At 37.7% G+C, this 22,412-nt stretch overlaps 1 protein-coding gene across 17 annotated transcripts in view; it reads right to left on the bottom strand.

The window, feature by feature from the left end:
• The window catches only part of ANKS1B (ankyrin repeat and sterile alpha motif domain containing 1B), a 1,136,988-nt gene that overhangs the window by 416,673 nt on the left and 697,903 nt on the right, over positions 1-22,412 (bottom strand). For 12 of the 17 annotated variants that reach the window (XM_068970642.1, XM_068970641.1, XM_068970640.1 and 9 more), the window contains exon 1: positions 3,023-3,226. In XM_068970642.1, the coding sequence (XP_068826743.1) occupies positions 3,023-3,226 (204 nt within the window). Of the gene's footprint in view, positions 1-3,022; positions 3,227-22,412 lie in introns of those variants that run through there. The other 5 variants (XM_068970630.1, XM_068970629.1, XM_068970628.1 and 2 more) reach the window with 1 other exon arrangement.

Raw genomic sequence — 22,412 nt, forward strand, 5'->3', positions numbered from 1 at the left:
TGTGACTTCAGAGGGGATGGACAGGTAGAGTGGGGCTTGAACAAGGCTTCAAACAAAGGATTTCTGTGTTGAAGGGACTTTTGCCACATAGATCTAAACTTTCCCAAAGTCTTATGTGTAATTTTGTAATTGTTCTTTGTACCTATTTCCACTTATTTTATATTTTTAAGGACACATAAATGTCCTGTGCAAAACTATTCTGCAAACCAGGACCAGAAACATAAAGAAAAAGTTTGAAATTTTAACATCCAGGTATTTTAAAATGATTGATACATAAATAAAATCAAGAATAAGTTTTAAGAGCCCAAAGGAGAAACAATAATGGATAAATATTTAAAAATAAACGAGTCCTTCTTTTCTAACAAGGTCCTTCTTTTCTGCCCAGAAATTGATGTAAAAAATCTTTATTAAAGTTAATCACAGCTGTGTGGATAAATCATTCATATATTGTGTTTATGTGTAAGAGTATGTAGAACAGTTATTAACAAAAAAATTTGCAAAGCTTTCAATAAATACTTTGAAATTTACTTATACGGGCCCTTTGAAATTCATATTCATTATGGAATATTGATTAAATGAAAAATTAACTCTTGAGAATGTTTTCTAAATAAAGAATATCTATGCATGGATGCACTACAATATTTCAACCAACATTAATTATATCCTTTTAATGTCTCTACTGTCTTGTTCTAAAAAGCTAATAAGACCTGCACTACATCATAGTTAATAGGAGTGTGGTGCTTGTTGCTTAGGCAACAGAATGAATAAATGCAGGTCAGAATGTGCTTCAAGAAAAACAAAAGCTAGAATATGATACCGAATGGAGACTAAGCAGGTCCAACAGATTTTTCACATTAATGAAACTTATTTCTTAAAGTTGGCTGATCATATTAGTGTAGTTTAACTAAGTTCATAATTATGTAAATTAGATTATGGAGATCAATAAATAATTTTTATAGAGATAGAAATTGATTTTTTATAATGCTAGTAGCAAATAAATGGTGTATAGCAGCATGCAAAGTGATAATTGACACTGTTTTATGATTTGCTTCATTTTCATAATTAACTCCTCTGAATAATAATTCAAATTTTAAAAATTCTGTCTTGTATAGAAAGTGTTTGATTTTTCTGAATTAACTATGTTTTCTTAATTTCTGAAAAATCATATATAATAATTTGAATTGAAAAAATAAAGTCGACAGTCTATGGAGAGGATCAGACCTTGCTTTTGTCATATATGTCCAGATACATTTTGGAGTGTTTATACATATTTTATTCATGAATGCTTTTTCCAATCTCCAAATGCTTATTGGAAACATGTTTGATTAACCTTTGCATTGGGTTTTCAAAAAGGGATTATATTTACTCTACAGTGTTTAACATTCAGAGGAAAATCATGCTGAATTAAAATCTTTCAAAGTAGATAAATGATCCAGAGCATCCAAAGACCTAGCTAACTTCTCACAGGACCAGAATAAATTTGGACACAGGTTTGAGGAGTGGGAGTGAGAAAGTCTTATTTCAAGGAGAGATAAGGAGAAAGAATAAAGACTCATGCAAATGTGCAATAAATGTAATAGCTCCTCTAATTCTTAGTGTCATCTGTTTAGTGTCCTAAGGCTGTCCTAATTCTACTCAGTCTGTCCTAAGACTCTCACAGGAACTGAAGCAAATTGTATTCCCCCCCCTATTTTGATAGCTACACAATCTGTCTAATCAGTGACAGTATTCTTAAACATAAGAAAAATAATAGTTGCTGCATGTCTCATTATTTAAAAGTGGGTTCATTAAGAGTTTTATGGGTACAATTACTTAGGGCTCATACGTCTTACTACATGGATGCAGCTTAAAAAAAAGTGTTCATGGGACACACATATTTGGAGAAGCAAAAGTTTAACAGTTTAAATAATCTTCAAATCTACAATAGTTAAGTCAAGCTTGGAGAAAATAATCTAAAATGAAAATAAAAAGACGTGCCTAGCTCTCACTATAATGTTATCAATTTTATTATTAATAAGCCTCAGGTGTAAGCTCCAGTATTTTATTTAGAAATAGCTATTAATTGTTTCTGCAAGCCATTTTGTACTACATGCCTATGTTAAATATTTTCTCTCTAAATTTAGGAATTAGTAATGTGTGTGATGGGACCTTAAAAGCAAAGAAAGGTAATACTGACTGTGACGTAGCTTACCAGGGGAAACTGATGAGCGCTGGGGGAGGCATGTGAATGGTCACAAAGCTGTGTTATGGGTCTGCACAGTTCCCCATCCTCCTTCCTCATCTATGTTCACCACAGTGGGAAGTTTGCACGACCAGCTTTAAACTGCAGGCAGACCAGTATTCAGAAGTACACAAATGTACTTAGTCCATCAGCCTCTCTTTCTAGATATTGACAGTTAATTGATGGAAGTGTTTGTTTTCTACCTAGAATCATAAACAATACCTTGTTGCTCTTCAGTCAGCATGTAAACTAAGCGAAAGCTCTCTATAATAGATCATTCGAATCAGTTTGCTAATGAACTAAAGGTCATCCACACAATTTAAACTCCTTATTGAACAAGTATAAGGAAAAAAAAATGATCTTCAGACCATAAACACAACAAATTGTTTAATTAATCACTAAGTGCTGATACCCAAATGAAATGTTTCAGGAATCTAGAATTAACTGAAGAGTGCTATCATCATCTAACTGGGTATTCTGAGATGACAGATTTATAAAAATCACACAAAGAATGACAGGGAGAATATAAATGTTAATCTTCTTTCACTGCCTATAAATAGTACTCTCACCGGTTCATTCATATAATACACATGTATATGGATGCACATAGATCTCATTTTTCAGCAAGTGCCTATATGTTACACAGTCGGTTCAGTCCTAAGGGCATCCAATTTTCTAATGCAGTTACATATATAAAACTGACCAGTTTTGGTGCAAATCAGGCTGCCTCTGAGCCGTGTAAGACACATAAGAAGCAAAGACAGACAAAAGGCAGCTCCGTGGACACAGAGAGCATCTTACCATAAACTGCACATTGTCAAATCCATTAGCCATCAGGTGGTTCTCGTACTGAGGTAGCCCAATGCTTTCCAACCATTGTCCCACTGTTTGGACAGGGCATCTGGGTCCTGTAAGAGGATGAAGAGGGAAGCGTTTAAGCAGGGAGTAGCCGTCCACGGGGTAATAGCGGTAGTCCTGGGCTGAGAGGTGGCATTGCCACATCATGCTCCTGGGAAAGTTGCTATCAAAGGAGCCCGCCAGCTTGACAGATTAATGTTCTCAGCGAGAGAGCAAAGTCAGAAGTAAAACATAGTTTGCCAGGCAGGCTGTGGAGTATGACTTGATCCTAGCTCCACATTTCTTACATATTAATCTTTACTACCGACCAGTACGTCACACAGCCCCCAAAACCAGGCAGCAGAAGAAGGCATATCAAGCTGTCAGCTTAGGCTGGTCTGCGTTCTATGTGATTGTTGGAGTACTCCACAATGAGCAATGCACGGCCAGCAGCCAGAATTCTTTTTATCAAGTACTCCTACACTCATCAGTATGCAGCTCCATGCTCCTTGCTCCCCCTCGCTCGCTCCCCTTCATTACCCAGCCCAGGCTACACCTCGCATTTTCAATAATAGCCATCAGATAAGGCAGATTTTTTTTGTCTGCAAGCTGTAAGCCTGCTGCTGCTGCTTCCTCCTACACACCCATCCAAGCGTCAATCTTGAATGATGAGAGCAGTCAAAACAAATGCAGAAAATAGCAAGATTCAAAAGCAGACTAAAGTGCTGAAAACTGAATTGAATCTTCATACTGGTTATACGTTACAGAGCTATTTGTTGTGGAATTTTACGTTTCAAAAGACACCAGGAAATGCAAAGCTTTAACCATAGCTTATAGGGGAGCCCCCGACAGGTTCTCTTTTTCCTTTCCTTTCCTTTCCTTCCCTTTCTTATTTTTTTAAAACGCAGCACAGATAAATGTTTCCGATCTAAAGCTTTACAGTGTTGGAGAACAATTATTCTCTTTCTTTACCGTGCTGTATCAAAATGAGCCTCTCTGAGGTATTTTTTTTTTTCCTTCTTGAATTGCTGCAAAATACAGAAACTGCATTGCAATCTTGAAGTCAAGATAATTCATTTCTCATCTGTGCAGCTTCTTACAAACAAAAATATTATTAGGCACAAACCATCTTTTCCCCTCTGATATTTATAACCCAATCTACCAGGGTTAACATTCTAAATTAGGTATAGAGGTAACATTACTGGGTAGAATTTTTTAATAAAGAAGAAGAGCCCTAACCAATAATAATTTAAGAATAACAGATGTAAATGTGTGAGTTTTACTGAATGGCAGACAGACTGAGTAATTTATTTAATAATTGAGAGAAACCAGAGATTAATAATAGAGCCCATAGGAGTAGATCATGAAAAGAACAGACTCTTAAGATTGAGAGAGAACTTGCAGAGAGGTTAGTCTAACCTCCCTCTTAATGCAGGAGTCCCTTGAAGAACATTACCCAATTTAGGCTTGAATACAGCCTGTAACAGAGCTCTCACTACTTATCAAAAAGCCTCCACTTATTAGGAAGGCTGCTTTTCTTCCTGCTGTTGTTGTTTAGTCACTAAGTTGTGTCTGACTCTTGGCGACCCCATGGACTGTAGCCCACCAGTCTCCTCTGTCCATGGGATTTTCCAGGCAAGAGTACTGGAGTGGGTTGTCACCTCCTTCTCCAGGGGATGTTCCTGAGCTAGGGACTGAACCTGGGTCTCCTGCGTTGGCTGGTGGATTCTCCACTGCTGAACCGCCAGGGAGGCCCTAAGCTGACTCCTACTCACTGGCTCCAGCTCTGCCTTTGGAGTCACACAGACTGAAAACACTGCCTTTGCCACATAAAGTGTTTTAAAAATTAAAGATAACGCTCATCCCCCCAGAACAGTGCCTGACACATAGTAAGTGCTCAATAAATAGTCATTGAATTAATGAAACATCACTTCTTTCTGCAGATCTTATCTTTCTTTGTTTCCTTTCTCTTTTGAAGAGCACTGTTGACCTCCCAAGCACACAGACATTAAACTGCAAAGCATCTTACATTCTTTCTTTCACCACTGACATCAGCTCCCAAATTCCAGTCATCCCTCATCATAGTATCTCTTGGCTCTATTCCCTTAATTCAAGTTCCTGTGTAATGTTTAGAGAACTGACACCTACTGTGATTTTGCGCTCTGAGTTCAGGCCCACCTGGCCTAATACAACTATGGCTTCTGTGTTCATCCTCCTTCCTCTGATATTTCAAATTCCAGTATATACATGGTTGTCAGAATAATCTCTTTAAGACAGTTTTGATTATAACTCCTTGTTTCAGAACACTTCCATGGTTTTTTGTTGGCTTCAAAATAAAAACCAGAATTGAAAGAGTCACGTGTACCCCAGTATTCATTGCAGCACTGTTTATAACAGCCAGGACATGGAAGCAACCTAGATGCCCATCAGCAGATGAATGGATAAGAAAGCTGTGGTACATATACACAATGGAGTATTATTCAGCCATTAAAAAGAATCCATTTGAATCAGTTCTAATGAGGTGGATGAAACTGAAGCCGATTATACAGAGTGAAGTAATCCAGAAAGAAAAACACCAATAGAGCATATTAACACATATATATGGAATTTAGAAAGATGGTAATGATAACCCTGTATGCGAGACAGCAAAAGAGACACAGATGTATAAAACAGACTTTTGGACTCTGTGGGAGAGGAAGAGGGTGGGATGATTTGGGAGAATGGTATTGAAACATGTATAATATCATGTAAGAAATGAATCGCCAGTCTAGGTTTGATGCAGGATACAAGATGTTTGGGGCTGGTGCACTGGGATGACCCAGAGAGATGGTATGGGGAGGGACGTGGGAGGGGGGTTCATGATTGGGAACTCATGTACACCCGGCGGATTCATGTTGATGTATGGCAAAACCGATACAGTATTGTAAAGCAAAATAAAGTAAAATTTAAAAAAATAATAAACTCCCAATTCCTTTGATGACATTTTGGGGTCTTCATGATTACTACAAATCCTCTAATTTTATTTCCCTTTCCCCAAGTTCCAAGCAGGTGGAATTACTGGCTATAATATACTTGGGTTGCTTTTATTATGTCTCCATATTTATGCTTCTTCTTTGACTTTGGATATGATGATATTTTATGAAACCCTTTCTAATCCCACCTAACAGGAACAAATCTCTTCCTTATCTGTTTTCAGTGGAATTTTTAGACCATCTATTATAAGAATATTTTTTGTCTAACATTATAGTTATTTGTGTACAAGATGTATTTCTTGAATGTAGGGATATGTCTGGCTAACATTAAAAGTAGTAATAACTCATTATGCACCTGCTAAACCAAATAATGCAATTTTCATTTCACAATTCAAACTGTATAAAATCCTCCTAGTTTCAGATTAAAAAAATTTTTTTAAGTCTATCCCAAGTCTCTGAGTTCTTTGTTTTAAAAGAAAACAGCTAGGTTTTTAAATAGAACCAATCATATTCTAGATCTCTTAAGAAGGTCAAAAAGTTTGTAGCAGTTTGGGAATCTATTTAAGGGGATTCAAGTTGCTCAATATTACCTGTACAAGCAGTTGAAAGCAAGATGCTATTTGTCCTTGGCCAGTTGTAAAGCTGACGCAGAGTGGAGTTAAAGCGGCATCAACCACAACCTCTTCTAGGGTCACACTCACATTGTTTTTCCTGATCCTTCCTAAGCTATAATTAGGTAGATAAGCTGCACAAATATTGAGCAAACACGACAATAATGTTTTAGTTTGGTAAGGCATGTGCTAATTGACCAGTTCCTCAAATCCCATCTCATTTCTTAAGATGCACACCATGGACCAAGTACCCTGACGAGTGCTACATGCATTCTAGGCATTAACTTGTCTTTGTTAAATGAATGAACACATGACACGGAAATGACTTTCATGAGATTTTCATTTCTTAATAGAAAGAGAGAGAAGAGGAGAGAGTGAGATTGAGAATGAGTGTGCATGTGTGCGAGACAGGGAGAGAGTGAGGGAGGGAGGTTATGTCAAGGTCCAGGCTGCTGTACAAAAACAGTTCAGAGAAAATATGGGTTACTAATCACTTTACAACTCTCTTATTTATTTTTTTTAATTTTTATTTTTACTTTATTTTATTTTACAATACTGTATTGGTTTTGCCATACAAATCTTTTATAGACTAAACTTTTTTTTTTAACTCTTCAATCATTCAGTTCGTATTCAGTAATTCTCATATGTTGGAGAAAGGTTTTCATGCACAGGGGAAGTGAACTGGGAGAAACTGGGGCACGACTGAGCGACTTCACTTTCACTTTTGACTTTCATGCATTGAAGAAGGAAATGGCAACCCACTCCAGTATTCTTGCCTGGAGAATCCCAGGGACAGAGGAGCCTAGCGGGCTGCCATCTCTGGGGTTGCACAGAGTCAGACACGACTGAAGTGACTTAGCAGCAGCAGCAGCAGCAGCGGGGGTAGGGGGAAGAGGTGAGGGAGAGGCAGGAAGAAGAAAGAGACCTTGAATCATGGTGCTTCTAGCTTTGTTAAAGTTTTTTCTCATGAGCCAAACCATTGAAAGAACCCTTGTTTGGGTATGAAGATCACTTTAAAAGTAGTGTTTACATATATTTCTCACTTTACTTGAAATACAAACATGACATCACATTATTGGACAGGCCTCATTATTCAACTGGAACTTCTCTAAGTTCCAAAAGTGAGAAAAGAGGAAGGAAAGAAAAAAAACTAACAGGTACTAAGATCTACTATGTTCTAGGCAGTGTGGTGTGGATTATTTAGCCCACTTTGTTCTTTGTTGTTCTTGTTTAGTCACTAAGTCATCTTTAACTCTTTTGTGACCCCCATGGACTGTAGCCCACCAGGCTCCTCTGTGCATGAGATTTTCCAGGCAAGAATATGGCCAGTGGAATTGGGAGGAAAAGGGGAATAATTGATAATGGATATGGGACTTCTTTTTACAGTGATAAAGTGTTTTAAAATTTACTGTGGCAATTGTTGTACAACTCTGAATACACTACAAACTACTGAATTGTACACTTTGGGTGAATTGAATGACATGTAAATTATATCTGAATAAATTTAGTTATCAAATAATAATAGTAAAATAAAAACAATTAGTTCTTAAATTTTCTATAAATTTGTAACAACACAAAACAAATAATTGCATATAAGAATACATTATTATTGGTTTACATATTAGTATTTTTTTTCTTTTTCCACTTTTCTTGGTTACTCCTTCTCCCAGTATCTCCAAACCACCCATGTCATCCATTCTCCCATCAAGGTAATTCATGTTAACAAACAAGTATGTTTCTTCATATGTATGTATCCATTGTCAAATCTGTCTCACACACACACCACAGCTATGTACAAATATGTATGTTTATATATATATATACATATATATATAGAATTGATGCTTTTGAACTGTGGTGTTGGAGAAGACTCTTGAGAGTCCATTGGACTGCAGGGAGATCCAACCAGTCCATTCTGAAGGAGATCACCCCTGGGATTTCTTTGGAAGGAATGATGCTAAAGCTGAAACTCCAATACTTTGGCCACCTCATGTGAAGAGTGGACTCATTGGAAAAGACTCTGATGCTGGGAGGGATTGGGGGCAGGAGGAGAGGAGGACAACAGAGGATGAGATGGCTGGATGGCATCACCAACTCAATGGACATGAGTTTGGGTGCACTCCGGGAGATGGTGATGGACAGGGAGGCCTGGCGTGCTGCAATTCATGGGGTCGCAAAGAGTCGGACATGACTGAGTGACTGCATTGAACTGATGAGGGTATTTTTGGGCATCATTTCCTAAAATTAGAATCATATTACACATTTCTGAAACAGACTTTTCTCATTCAACAAAGCTTTATGAAAATTCTAACAAGTAAATGATAAGCTCTAATTTGTTCTTTTAAATAGTTGCATAATAGTCCGTAATGGGTACATGATACTTGGTTCAGTTCTTTGCCTGCTATCTCTAGATGTAACGTTTCAACAGACTCACCCAGTTTTCCCCAGTGGTAACAGCCAGTGCAACTATATAGTGTGATATCACAGCCGGATATTTGGCACTGATAAAAACCATTGATTATTCATACTTCAGTAGTTTTATATATACTCATTTGTGTGTGCATGTGTACATGTTTAGTTCTGTGCAATTTTATTACATGTATAAACTGTGTGACTATCACTTCAGTCAAGATAAAGATAGTACCACAACAGGCACCTGCTATCTTGTCATAGCTATGGCCCTCTCTCTCCCTATCTGCTTTTTAATCTCTGGCAACTACTAATCTGTTCTCCAGCTCTGTCATTTTGTCATTTCAAGAATTCAAGAAATCAGTTTATTTTTTACAAAGGTAAAAAGGCAATTCTATGAAGAAAGGAGAGCCTCTTCAATGAATAATGCTGAAATAATTAGAGATCCATATGCAAAAATAGATTTTAATTCATATCTCATGCCATGTATAAAAGTTAGCTAAAAATCATAGGCCTAAACATAAAACCTAAAACTAAAAACACATAGAAGAAAATTTAGGAAAATAATTTGGGAAAAATCTTGAACTTAGGTTAGGTAATAAAAGCGCAATTCTAAAATTAAAAAATTGATCATTATAACTCATCAAAACTTTAAAATTTTAATCCTTTCTCTACAATAATGAAAAGGCAAGATGCTAACTAGAAGAAAATATTTGCAAATTGCATGTGATAGCATACTTGTATTCAGAATATATAAAGAACTCTCAAAACTCACTAACAAGGAAACAAACCAATTTTTTTTTTTTTTTGGCTACACTGTGTGGCATGTGGGATCTTAGTTCCCAGACCAGGGATCAAACCCATGCACCTTGCATTGGAAGCACAGAGTCTTAACCACTGAACTGCCAGGGAAGTCTCTAGAAACAAATCAATGTTTTTAAATGGGCAAAAGATTTGAACAGATATTTCACCAGAGAAGACACACGGATGGCAAATAAGCTTGTGAAAAGATGTTTAACATCATTAAGAATGTGCAAACTTAAAATGAAACCATAACATGATACCACTTGTGGTTTAGTCACTAAGCTGTGTCTGACTCTTTTGTGACACCATGGACTGTAGCCCTCTGTCCATTGGATTTCTCTGGCAAGAACACTGGAGTGGGTTGCCATTTCCTTTATAATGTGATACCATTTATTAAAATGTCTAAAGTTAAAAAAGGCTGACCACACCAAGTGCTGACAATGCTATGAATCATGGTTTGATAGTTTCTTTAGAAGTCAAATATACACCTACTATGTAGCCCACCTTGTCTACTGCTAGGAATTTACCCTAGAGAAATGAAAGCATATGACACATAGAGACTTGTAGATGAGTGTTTACAGCAGCCTTATTTGTATTAGCCAATAACTGTATGCATGCTGACTCAGTTGTATATAACTCTTTGCGATCCCATGGTCCATGGAAACAGCCTAGAAGTCCATCAACAGGCAAATAAACAAATTGTAGTACATCCACACAATGTAATAATATTCATTAATAAAAAGAAATGAAGAGATGATACATTCATCACATGGAATGTTAAAATAATTTTGCAGGGTAAAAGAAACCAGAAGGCAGTATATTGTCACCCTGCTTATTTAACTTATATGCAGAGTACATCAGGTGAAACGCTGGGCTGGATGAAGCACAGGCTGGAATCAAGATTGCTGGGAGAAATATCAATAACCTCAGATATGCAGATGACACCACCTTTATGGCAGAAAGCAAAGAGAGACTGAAGAGTCTCTTGATGAAAATGAGAGAGGAAAGTGAAAAAAGCTGGCTTAAAACTCAACGTTCAGAAAACGAAGATCATGGCATCCAGTCTCATCACTTCATGGCAAACAGATGGGGAAACAATGGAAACAGTGACAGACTTTATTTTCTTGGGCTCCAAAATCACTGCAGATGGTGATTGCAGCCATGAAATTAAAAGACGCTTGCTCCTTGGAAGAAAAGCTATGACCAACCTAGATAGCATATTCAAAAGCAGAGACATTACTTTGCCAACAAAGGTCCATCTAGTCAAAGCTATGGTTTTTCCAGTGGTCATGTATGGATGTGAGTTGGAACCATAAAGAAAGCTGAGTGCCAAAGAATTGATGCTTTTGAACTGTGGTGTTGGAGAAGGCTCTTGAGAGTCCCTTGGCCTGCAAGGAGATCAAACCAGTCCATCCTAAAGGAGATCAGTCCTGAATATTCATTGGAAGGACTGATGCTGAAGCTGAAGCTCCAATACTCTGGCCACCTGATACGAAGAACTGACTCCTTGGAAAAGACCCTGATGATGGGAAAGATTGAAGGTGGAAGGAGAAGGGGAAAATAGAGGATGAGATGGTGGGATGGCATCATAAACTCAATGGAGATGAGTTGAGCAAGCTCCAGGAATTGGTGATGGACAGGGAAGCCTGGCGTGCTACAGTCCACTGGGGTTGTAAAGAGCTGGAAACGACTGAGCGACTGAACTAAACTGAAAAAAAAAAAAAAAAAAAAAGACAGACTCTCCAGAAAAGTGATTCTATTTACATAAAATTCTAGAGAATGCAAACTTATCTACAGTGACAGGATAGATCAGTGACTACCTATGGGTGGGAAGAAGGGGAGTGAAAAGGATTATAAAGGAACGTGAGGAAACTTTTGAATATGTTTGCTTTCTTGATTGTGATAATGGTTTCATAGTTGTATCTGTTAAACATCAAACTTTAAATTTGTGTAATTAAGTGTAGGGCAGTTATACTTCAATAAACCTAGTTTACAAAGCTTTTCAAAAGTAGAAAAAGAAAATAAAGAATGATAGGGGAAAAAACTGACTCATTTTAAACACTATTGTCAGGGAATGCCTTTGCACAGAGACTGGAATATAGTGGAATGTAGTTAACAAACTTTTCTGGTATTTAGGAAAAGAGAGTTTGAGGCAGTGGGAAGAGTAGGTTCAAAGTCCAAAATCCTGACTTGTGTTATAAGGGCACGATGACACTAGCTCATTTTTGACATGTTCATAAATATTCTCATTGCATATAGTGTAGCTATAGAAGGCCTCTGAGGAAGGCACGGAAACCTACTCCAAGATTCTTACCTGGAGAATCCCCATGGACAGAGGAGCCTGGTGGGCTACAGTCCATGGGGTCACAAACAGTTGGTTGGACACGACTGAGCAACTAAGTACATAGAAGGCCTAAGCCATTGAAATGAACGTATGGTTACTCCAGGGTATGGTCTGAAACTGTTATAACTGTATTAAATTAAATCCATGATATCAGTTTAGGTCTCTAAAATTATTTTTTTTCTTTTAAAAGTATAAGCCAACTCACATACTGCTTAATTTCAGATAATTTCTTAATTAGGTTCTAGTTAATTGAGGAGAGGATAGGATACTTTTCTTATACTTAATTCCTTCAGCACTGACTGATTTCTTCAACAAATATTTATAAAGTACCTCTTGTTCCTAGCATTTTGCTAGGCAGTGGGACGATAGCTTTGTACATCCCTCAGTTCAGTCGCTCAGTTGTGTCCGACTCTTTGCAACCCCATGGACTGTAGCATGCCAGACATCCCTGTCCATCACCAACTCCAGAGCTTGCTTAAGCTCACATCCATCGAGTTGGTGATGCCATCCAACCATCTCATCCTCTGTCCCCTTCTCCTCCTGCCTTCAATCTTTCCAAGCATCAGGGTCTTTTCTAATGATTCAGCCTCTTGCATCAGGTGCCCAAAATATTGGAGCTTCAGCTTCAGCATCAGTCCTTCCAATGAATATTCAGGACTGATTTCCTTTAGGATGGACTGTTTGATTTCCTTGCTGTTCAAGGGACTCTCAAGAGTCTTCTCCAACACCAGAGTTCAAAAGCATCGATTCTTCAGTGCTCAGATTTCTTTATAGTCCAACTCTCACATGCATACATGACTACTGCAAAAACATAACTTTGACAAGATGGACCTTTGTTGGCAAAGTAATTTATAGGCCAGTGGAGAATACTAGCTTACCACTGAGAAAATGTCAATAGAGATTAGAGGAATTAAACACTTAGAGACATGACTTTTCATTGTGACAGTATAGAGGATAAATGAATTAGAGAAAACCACCTAAGTAATTCTAGGTTTCATGAGCAAAAGAGAAACACTACCTATTTCAATAAGGTGCCTCCAGGCTAAAACTGATGAAACAGTTAAGGTGGGTAAAATGATTTGGCAGAGGCAAGAGGTATCACATTTCTTAAAAAGGAAAATGACATTTAGGAAGGGATAGAGGAGAGCCCTGGACAAGAGTTAAAAAAAAAGAAGCTGGTAATCTCTCAAAAATATAATAAATAGCTGTTTATCCTAGCACCAAGGTAACTGATAGAAGGCAAATACTTTTTAAAGAATGTGAGTCTTTCCAGTAATCTAAACTACATATAAAAGAAGAGAGCTAATCTTTATTGAGCACCTATACACATCAGGCCTTTAAAATAATATCTCATTATGTAAAATAATAACAAACATGCATTTACTATGGTAAGACTCTAAATAATATACACATATTGTTGTTATTCAGTTGCTAAATCTTGTCTAACTCTTTGTGACCCTATGGACTGCAGCACACCAGGCTCCTCTCTCTGCCTTCCATTATTTCCTGGAGTTTGCCCAAATTCATGTCAATTGAGTTGGTAATGCAACCTAACCGTCTCATCCTCTGCTGCCCTCTTCTTTCCCCTTCAGTTTTTCGCAGCAGCAGGATCTTTTCCGATGAGTCAGCTCTTTGCATCAGGTGGCCAAAGTACTGGAGCTTCAGCTTCAGCAACAGTCTTCCCAGTGAATATTCATGGTTGATCTCCTTTAGGATTGACTTGTTTGATCTCCTTGCAGTCCAAGTGACTCTCAAGGGTCTTCTCCAGCACCACAATTTGACAACCTCAATTCTTCAGCGCTCAGCTTTGTTTATGGTCTAACTCTTACATCCGTACATGACAATTGGAAAACCCAAAGTTTTGACTATATAGACCTTTGTCGGTAAAATGATGTCTCTGCTTTTTAAATATGCAGTCTAGGTTTGTCATAGCTTTCCTTCAATAACTCATATTATTTTCACAAGTGAAGTACTATTGTTATCATCTCTTTTTATACAGGAGAATAATAAAATACATAGGTCATAGGTCGTTTAAATTTGCACAGTTAGACTAGAACCCTGAGAGCCTGGCTCCAGAGTCTAAGATTTTAGCCACTACTCTATCCTTCCCTGTTCCAGGGCCACAGGGTATGAACCTTGCCCTTTTGCAGGAGGGAGAATATTTATTCACCCAGCCACATACTAGCAGATTTGTTTTAAAAATGGTTTCCCAGTTGTTCTGTTAATTCTCCTTCCCACCCTTCATCTTATATTTATGATTCTTGGCTTCTAAAGTACAAAATAACAAGAAAACGCTGGAAGGAATACTGAGAGGTGGAAGAAGGTAAATCCTATCACTTGGATATTTTTATTTCACTCTAACAAAGGGCTTTTCTGTGCTCCTGAGAAACAGCAGCTTCAGTATTGTTTCCACGTGGGTACTTAGCCTCTCTGGACTGCAATGCATAGATGCCTGTGCTATGTGTCCAGGAAAATGCTGCCTCAATAAGAGGGATGCCAGTTAAGGGCCCAGACTCTGGAACCAGTTTGCCTGGGTTTGAATCGATTCTTGAGATGGAGCGCACAGAAATAGAAGGAGTACCTTTCTAGTGGGCACGTTTCTGGGGCTTAGTTTCTCTTCAGTGAAATAAGGGTGACAATTTACCTATTTACCTACCTATCTTATGGTTTTGTTTGAAGCTAAAACGAAATAACATGTGTGAAAAACCCGTTATGAACTATAAAGAGCTATTCAAATGCTAGGGTGTGTAATTATCTTTACTGTCAGTAGAATATATACTTATGTTGTTCATTCAGTCTCTCAATCAAAGGGACTGGTTCTGAGCCATCAGTGTTTTTCCTTGCCCAGTTCTCTTTGTTTCAAACAGACAAAAGTGCATGGGGTGATTAGTCTGGACAAATAACAGAGGAAAGCTCATTGTACCGTGAAGTGATCAGAATCCCAAATCCCATGATGTCATTAGGGGCTTGGTCTTATCTAACAGGCACCAATAGCTAGGTCTTCAGCATTGAGCAGTCTGCTCTTCACATCCATTTAAAGTGAAATGAGAATAAACAGGAGAGGCAAGGAATGGAGAGGATAATTCTTATTCCTAGCTTCATAATGAACAAACAGGTCTATTAAGTTATTTATTCTAACATATTTCAAATAAAAACTGGTCATTTTTAAAGAAATTGGTAAAGAGCCCACTAAACTTCCTACGAAAGCAGTGTCCACATTTGGGGGAGAAATCTGCACATTCAACAAATAACTATGGTGTTGGTTTCTATGTGAGCCTGTTCTGTCTTTCATATTTTGTAATACAGGTGTAGGAGCTAGGAGTGAACAGTGCTCATTCCTGTAGGACAATGTAACAAAAATCCTGACTAATGATTCTATTTGTAACTAAAAAGTATCAATATCTCATTTTTCCAATCCTGAATACCCTCTGAGCTGGGAATCATAAGCTATATATCTATTTTCCAAATGGAGAAAAACTTACAATGAAAATTAACAGGAAAAGAGATGACGCAATAAGAAAAAATGTCTCTCCTACTGATAAAAGGACAACTATTCTGAAATGCAAAAATTGAAATGTACAATATTATGCAACAACCTAAATGGGAAAAGAATTTGGAAAAAGACAGACATGTATGTATGTGTAACTGAATCACTTTGCAGCAAACCTGAAACTATCAAACATTTTTAGTCAACTATACTTCAGTATAAAATAAAAAGTTAAAAAGAAAGAAAGAAACATAAAGCAGAGGTAGCAGACAATAGCAGAGGCAAAAGGATTAGTTATTTTAGGATTTGTGGAATGTTGCAGTTCAACAGAATTCTGGATCATAAAGTCAAGATGCAAACAGGAAAATGCTCCAAGATCATGCTTTGGTGTTTAAATGCTAAGGGAAGTCAGGAGCTCAGATTCAGTTTTCCCTGAGGCCTTGAATTTATTTTGAACTAAAATCTTCATGGAACACTTAAGAAATACCAGCCTTTACAAAACAGATCTGACAACTTCTGTGCTGGGGTATGGTCTAAAATAGGAAATGAAATTTAAGCCTAAAATGCTAAAATCTTCTGGCAGACAACAATATATAAATATATATGGGCCATACCTGATTGGAAAAAAAAATCATAATTCCTTTGATTACATTCTTTTTTTCCCTTCTTTAAGGCATACTAGCAAATGTTTGAACCTTCTTTGAGAAGCTGTATACAGCATTAAGTCACTGAAGCCTCCCATGTGCCAGTCATTGTTTTAAGACCAGAGAGGAAAGAAAACTTGTTCTGCCCTTAGAATCTTAGTCTAGTTGAGAGAAAATTACCATGGAGGATGATGAATTCTATAATGGAGATGTGTAAAAGATACCGAATATGTAGAAGGAAGGCAAGGATGCTTAAATTGACTCAGGTATAGAATTTACAGGAGAGTCCATTTGATCTGTGACTTGAAGATTTAGGAGGAGTTTGAGAGGCAAATAAAAAGATGATGGTGATAGTTAATTTATGTGTCAGTTTTACTGAACTAAGAGCTAACTAAGCTCTACTAAGAGCTTGTAAAATGTCTAGTTCTGGATATGTCTGTGAGGGTGCTTCTGGACGAGAATAGCATTTGAATCTATAGACTGAATAAAGATTACCCTCACTAGTGTATGTGGGCATTGTCCAATCCAGTAAGAATCTATTAGAACAAAAAGAGTAAAGCAGATTAACTCTATGCTTGAACTGGAACATTCATCTCCTCCTGCACTTCAACACTGGTGCTCTGAGTCCTGGCCTTTAGGACTCAGACTGAATTACACTACAGGCTTTCCTGGTCGGCAATTGGCAGACAGTAGACTGTGGGACTCAGTCTCCAATTCCTGTAATAAATCTTAGACATGTCTATCTATACACCCTACTCATTCTGTGTCTCTGGAGAACCTTGACTAATATCATGGAATTCCAGGCAGAGGGACTAGGATGAGGGAAAGATATGTTTGAGTAAAAAAAATGGTTAAAGTGATTCATTATTACTGGAATTCAAAGGTTATATATATATACATGTCTGAGGAGGATAATGCTATAGGAGATAGGGAAAGATAGGTGGGTAGGAGGCAGATAATCGAGTAATTTTATGCCATGGAAAAGAGTAAGTATTTTCTTTCTCAAGAACAGAGAGATATTTTCCATTTGTAGCAAAATGGATGGACTCAGAGGGTATTATGCTAAGTGAAATAAGCCGGGTAGAGAAAAACAAATATGGTATGATATCTCTTGTACATGGGATATATAAAACACAACAAAGTAGAGAATATGTTTTTAAAAAGAAACAGATTTCCAGATATAGAGAACAAGCTCGTGGCTACCAGTGAAAAGAGAGAACGGGGTGAGGAGCAATGGAGAGTTAGGAGATTAAGAGGTACCAACTATTATATATAAAATAAGCTACAAGGGTATATTATACCACACTGGGAATATAACCAATATTTTATAATAACTATAAATGGAGTATAACCTTTGAAAATTGTGAGTCACTATATTGTACACCTGTAACATATAATTGTTGTTGTTCAGTCATTAAGTTGTATCTGACTCTTTGCAACTCTATGCACTGCAGCACACCAGGCTCCTCCATCCTCCACCAACTCCTGGAGTTTGCCCAAATTCATGTCCATTGAGTTGGTGATGCTATGTAACCATTTCATCCCGTGCCGCCCCCTTCTCCTTTTGCCTTCAATCTTTCCCAGCACCAGAGTCTTTTCCAAATGAGCCAGCTCTTAACATCAGGTGGCCAAAGTATTGGAGCTTCAGCTCCAGCAACAGTCCTTCCAATGAATATTCAGGACTGATTTCCTCTAGGATTGACTGGTTTGATCTCCTTGCAGTCCAAGGGACTCTCAGGAGTCTTCTCTATCACCATGATTAGAAAGCATTAATTCTTCAGTGCTCAGGATTCTGTATGATCCAACTCTCACATTCGGACACGACTACTGGAAAAACCAAAACTTTGACTCTATGAAACTTTGTCATCAAAGTAGTGTCTCTGCTTTTTAATATGCTTTCTAGGTTTGTCATAGCTTTCCTTCCAAGGAGCAAGAGTCTTTTAATTTCATGGCTGCAGTCACCGTCTGCAGTGATTTTGGAGCCTAAGAATATAAAAAATCTGTCATTGCTTCCACTTCTTCTCCTTCTATTTGCCATGAAGTGATGGGAGCAGATGCCATTATCTTAGTTTTTTAATGTTAAGTTCAAACCAGCTTTTTCACTCTCCTCTTTCACCCTCATCAAGAGGCTCTTTAGTGCCTCTTCACTTTCTGCCATTAGAGTGGTATCAACTGCATATCTGAGGTTGTTGGTTGTTGATGTTTCTCCTGGCAATCTTGATTCTAGCTTGTGATTCATCTAGCCTGGCATTTCATATGATGTACTCTGCATATAAGTTAAATAAACAGGGAAATTATATACACCCTTGTTATATTCCTTTTCTGATTTTGAACCAGTCCATTGTTCCATGTCCAGTTCTAACTGTTGCTTCTTGACTCGCATGCAGGTTTCTCAGGAGACAGGTAAGGTGGTCTGGTATTCCCATCTCTTTGAGAATTTTCCCCAGATTGTTGTGATCCACAGAGTCAAAGGCTTTAGCATAGTCAATGATGCAGAAGCAGATGCTTTTCTGGAGCTCCCTTGCTTTCTCCATGATCCAATGAATGTTGACAGTTTGATCTCTGGTACCTCTGCCTCTTCGAAACCCAGTTTGTACACCTGGAAGTTCTCATTTCACATACTGCTGAAACGTAGCTTGAAGGATTTTGAGCATAACCTTGCCAGCATGAGAAATGAGGACAATTGTACAATAGTTGGAACTTTCTTTGGCATTGGAATTGGAATGAAAACTGACCTCTTCCAGTCCTGTGGCCACTGCTGAGTCTTTCAAATTTGCTGACATATTGAGTAACATAATATTGCATATCAAATACACTTCAATTAAATGAGGAAAAAGAAACAGAACCAAGAGATATGATCAAATTTTTGTTACACAAACATTATCTGCGAGAATGTGAGAGAAAGAATAAAGCAGGGAAGAAACTAGGAAGGAGGAGGTATAGGAAATCTACAATTTCTACCTTTTAAAGAACAAATAGACCAAACAATCCAAGTAAATAAGGGGACAGTCTTTAAGCAGTTCAGTTCAGTTCAGTTCAGTCACTCAGTTGTGTCCGACTCTTTGCGACCCCATGAATTGCAGCATGCCAGGCCTCCTTGTCCATCACCAACTCCCAGGGTTCACTCAGACTCATGTCCATTGAGTTGGTGATGCCATCCAGCCATCTCATCCTCTGTTGTCCCCTTCTCCTTCTGCCCCCAATCCCTCCCAGCATCAGAGTCTTTTCTAATGAGTCAACTCTTCACATGAGGTGGCCAAAGTATTGGAATTTCAGCTTTAGCATCAGTCTTTCCAAAGAACACCCAGGACTGATCTCCTTTAGAATGGACTGGTTGGATCTCTTGCAGTCCAATGGACTCTCTAGAGTCTCCTCCAACACCACAGTTCAAAAGCATCAATTCTTTGGTGCTCAGCTTTCTTCACAGTTCAACTCTCACATCCATAAATGACTACTGGAAAAACCATAGCCTTGACTAGACGGACCTGTGTTGGCAAAGTAATGTCTTTGCTTCTTAATATGCTATCTAGGTTGGTCATAACTTTCCTTCCAAGGAGGCAGCGTCTTTTAATTTCATGGCTGCAGTCACCATCTGCAGTGATTTTGGAGCTCAAAAAAATAAAGTCTGACACTGTTTCCACTGTTTCCCCATCTATTTCCCATGGAGTGATGGGACCAGATGCCATGATCTTCATTTTCTGACTGTTGAGCTTTAAGCCAACTTTTTCACTCTCCTCTTTCACTTTCATCAAGAGGCTTTTTAGTTCCTCTTCACTTTCTACCATAAGGGTGGTGTCATCTGCATATCTGAGATTATTGGTATTTCTCCTGGCAATCTTGATTCCAGCTTGTGCTTCTTCCAGCCCAGAGTTTCTCATGATGTACTCTGCATAGAAGTTAAATAAGCAGGGTGACGATATACAGCCTTGACGTACTCCTTTTCCTATTTGGAACCAGTCTGTTGTTCCATGTCCAGTTCTAACTGCTGCTTCCTGACATCCACTGGATCATGGAAAAAGCAAGAGAGTTCCAGAAAAACATGTATTTCTGCTTTATTGACTATGACAAAGCCTTTGACTGTGTGGATCACAATAAACTGTGGAAAATTCTGAAAGAGATGGGAATACCAGACCAACTGACCTGCCTCTTTAAGCAGAGGGGATTCTAACTATCCTCTAAATATCTTAGAACCTTTTGAAGCAAACTCTGGTTCAAGAGCTCACTGAATTTCCTGTGAAAGAAATTTAGCTTGCTATGCCTCAACTGTAGAAGTTACATGAGATTGATTCTTCCCATAGAGAAGATTTTATCTTATTGGCTCAAACTTAGTTTGATAGTCATGGCAAATGAACATTCTTTGATTGCCAGAAAGACAACACAAAAATTCCAAGTGTTCTGTGCATGCATCACAAAGTGGTGAAAAGGAAATTAATATATGATTCAGAAAAAGGAATATGAAGATTAAAAAACTAATAAATATGGAAAGTACTTAGGATAGTACTTCACATATAGCGTGCACTAAGCAACTGTTAGCAAAAATAATATAAAACATTTGTTATAATAAATAGTAGCTATAATGATTAATATTCACTTGTAATACACAGAATACAAACAATAATGTTATTAATAATTATTGACCCCTGATTTATAAACAAATTTCAAAAAATCAACTTGGTAAGACAGTCAAGTACCACGTAAAACCTATGAAATCCATGTTTTTGACGGAATTCACTAAGAAATTCTGGGTTTAGACTTAACACTCATTGCTCTTTAGCAGATGCATTGTCATTAAGTATGAACAAAGATGAGACACCGAATTCACTTAATCATCATAGCTTGACAATTTTAATTGTTCTGAAATCTCATGGGCAGGGTAAATACCTTCTGTGCTAGAGACTTGTTTAGTTTCTTTTTAAAGACAACTGATGAGTCTGACATTTCTATAAAACAGAAATTCTCTGCCTCCAAATATTTTCAACCTCAAGGTTAATGCTTATTTCCATTTTCTACTAAAATCCTGAACATTCAGGGCTAAAGACTTGGTTTTGCTTCATTTACCCAGCAACCATAAAATGTTTCTTTAGGTAAAGTTGGATGAGTTTTGAGAGAGTTTGGACCTCAAGCTTGTGTGTAATTCTTCATACTTGAGAAAATCTCAGTAACTTCCCATGCAAAGATTTTAATCTACTTTATACAGAGGCAAGTGGCTGAAAATTACAATATAAATCAAAAATTTTAAAAAGGAATAGAATGGTCTTAGAAATGTTGAAGACCAAAACCTCTTTATTCCAAACATGTAGTTGTAGTTAGATAAGTTAAAATAAGTTGAGATTCATAATGCCTCAAAGTCATGGAGGCAGAAAAAGAGCTTTGTTTTCTGGTCTAATCACTTCATGGCAAATAGATGAGGAAAAAATGGAAACTGACAGACTTTATTTTTTGGGCTCCAAAATCACTGCAGATGGTGACTGCAGCCATGAAATTAAAAGACACTTACTCCTTGGAAGAAAAGCTATGACCAACCTAGATAGCATATTCAAAAGCAGAGACATTACTTTGCTAACAAAGATCTGTCTAGTCAAAGCTATGGTTTTTCCAGTAGTCATGTATGGATGTGAGAGTTGGACTGCGAAGAAAGCTGAGTGCCAAAGAATTGATACTTTTGAAGTGTGGTGTTAGAGAAGACTCTTCAGAGTCCCTTGGCCTGTAAGGAGATCCAACCAGTCCATCCTGGGGGAAATCAGTCCTGAATATTCATTGTTAACTGCCATTGTTGCGATTATATTACCACTATGAATATTGTTGTCATAGGCATTGTCATCATTATATCATTCTATGTCTTTCAAGGCTCCCCATTACTAGGCTTACTCTTCTCCAACTTCATGCATATTCCCTTCCTTCCATTTTAAGGGAATGACTTCCTTGTCCTCATTACCTGCCTCATGCTTTCTTGACCCTCTGTTTTCGCTCATGCTAGTCTTTCTACACATTGTATTCTGTGGCTACCTCATCCTCATTTTCAACTTCCTTATGGCTTTATTTTATTAGTGCTTCAAGGTTCTTCCATGTCCTCCATAAGAGGT

The sequence above is a fragment of the Capricornis sumatraensis genome, chromosome 4 (genome assembly GCF_032405125.1).
Source record: "Capricornis sumatraensis isolate serow.1 chromosome 4, serow.2, whole genome shotgun sequence".
NCBI lineage: Eukaryota > Metazoa > Chordata > Mammalia > Artiodactyla > Bovidae > Capricornis > Capricornis sumatraensis.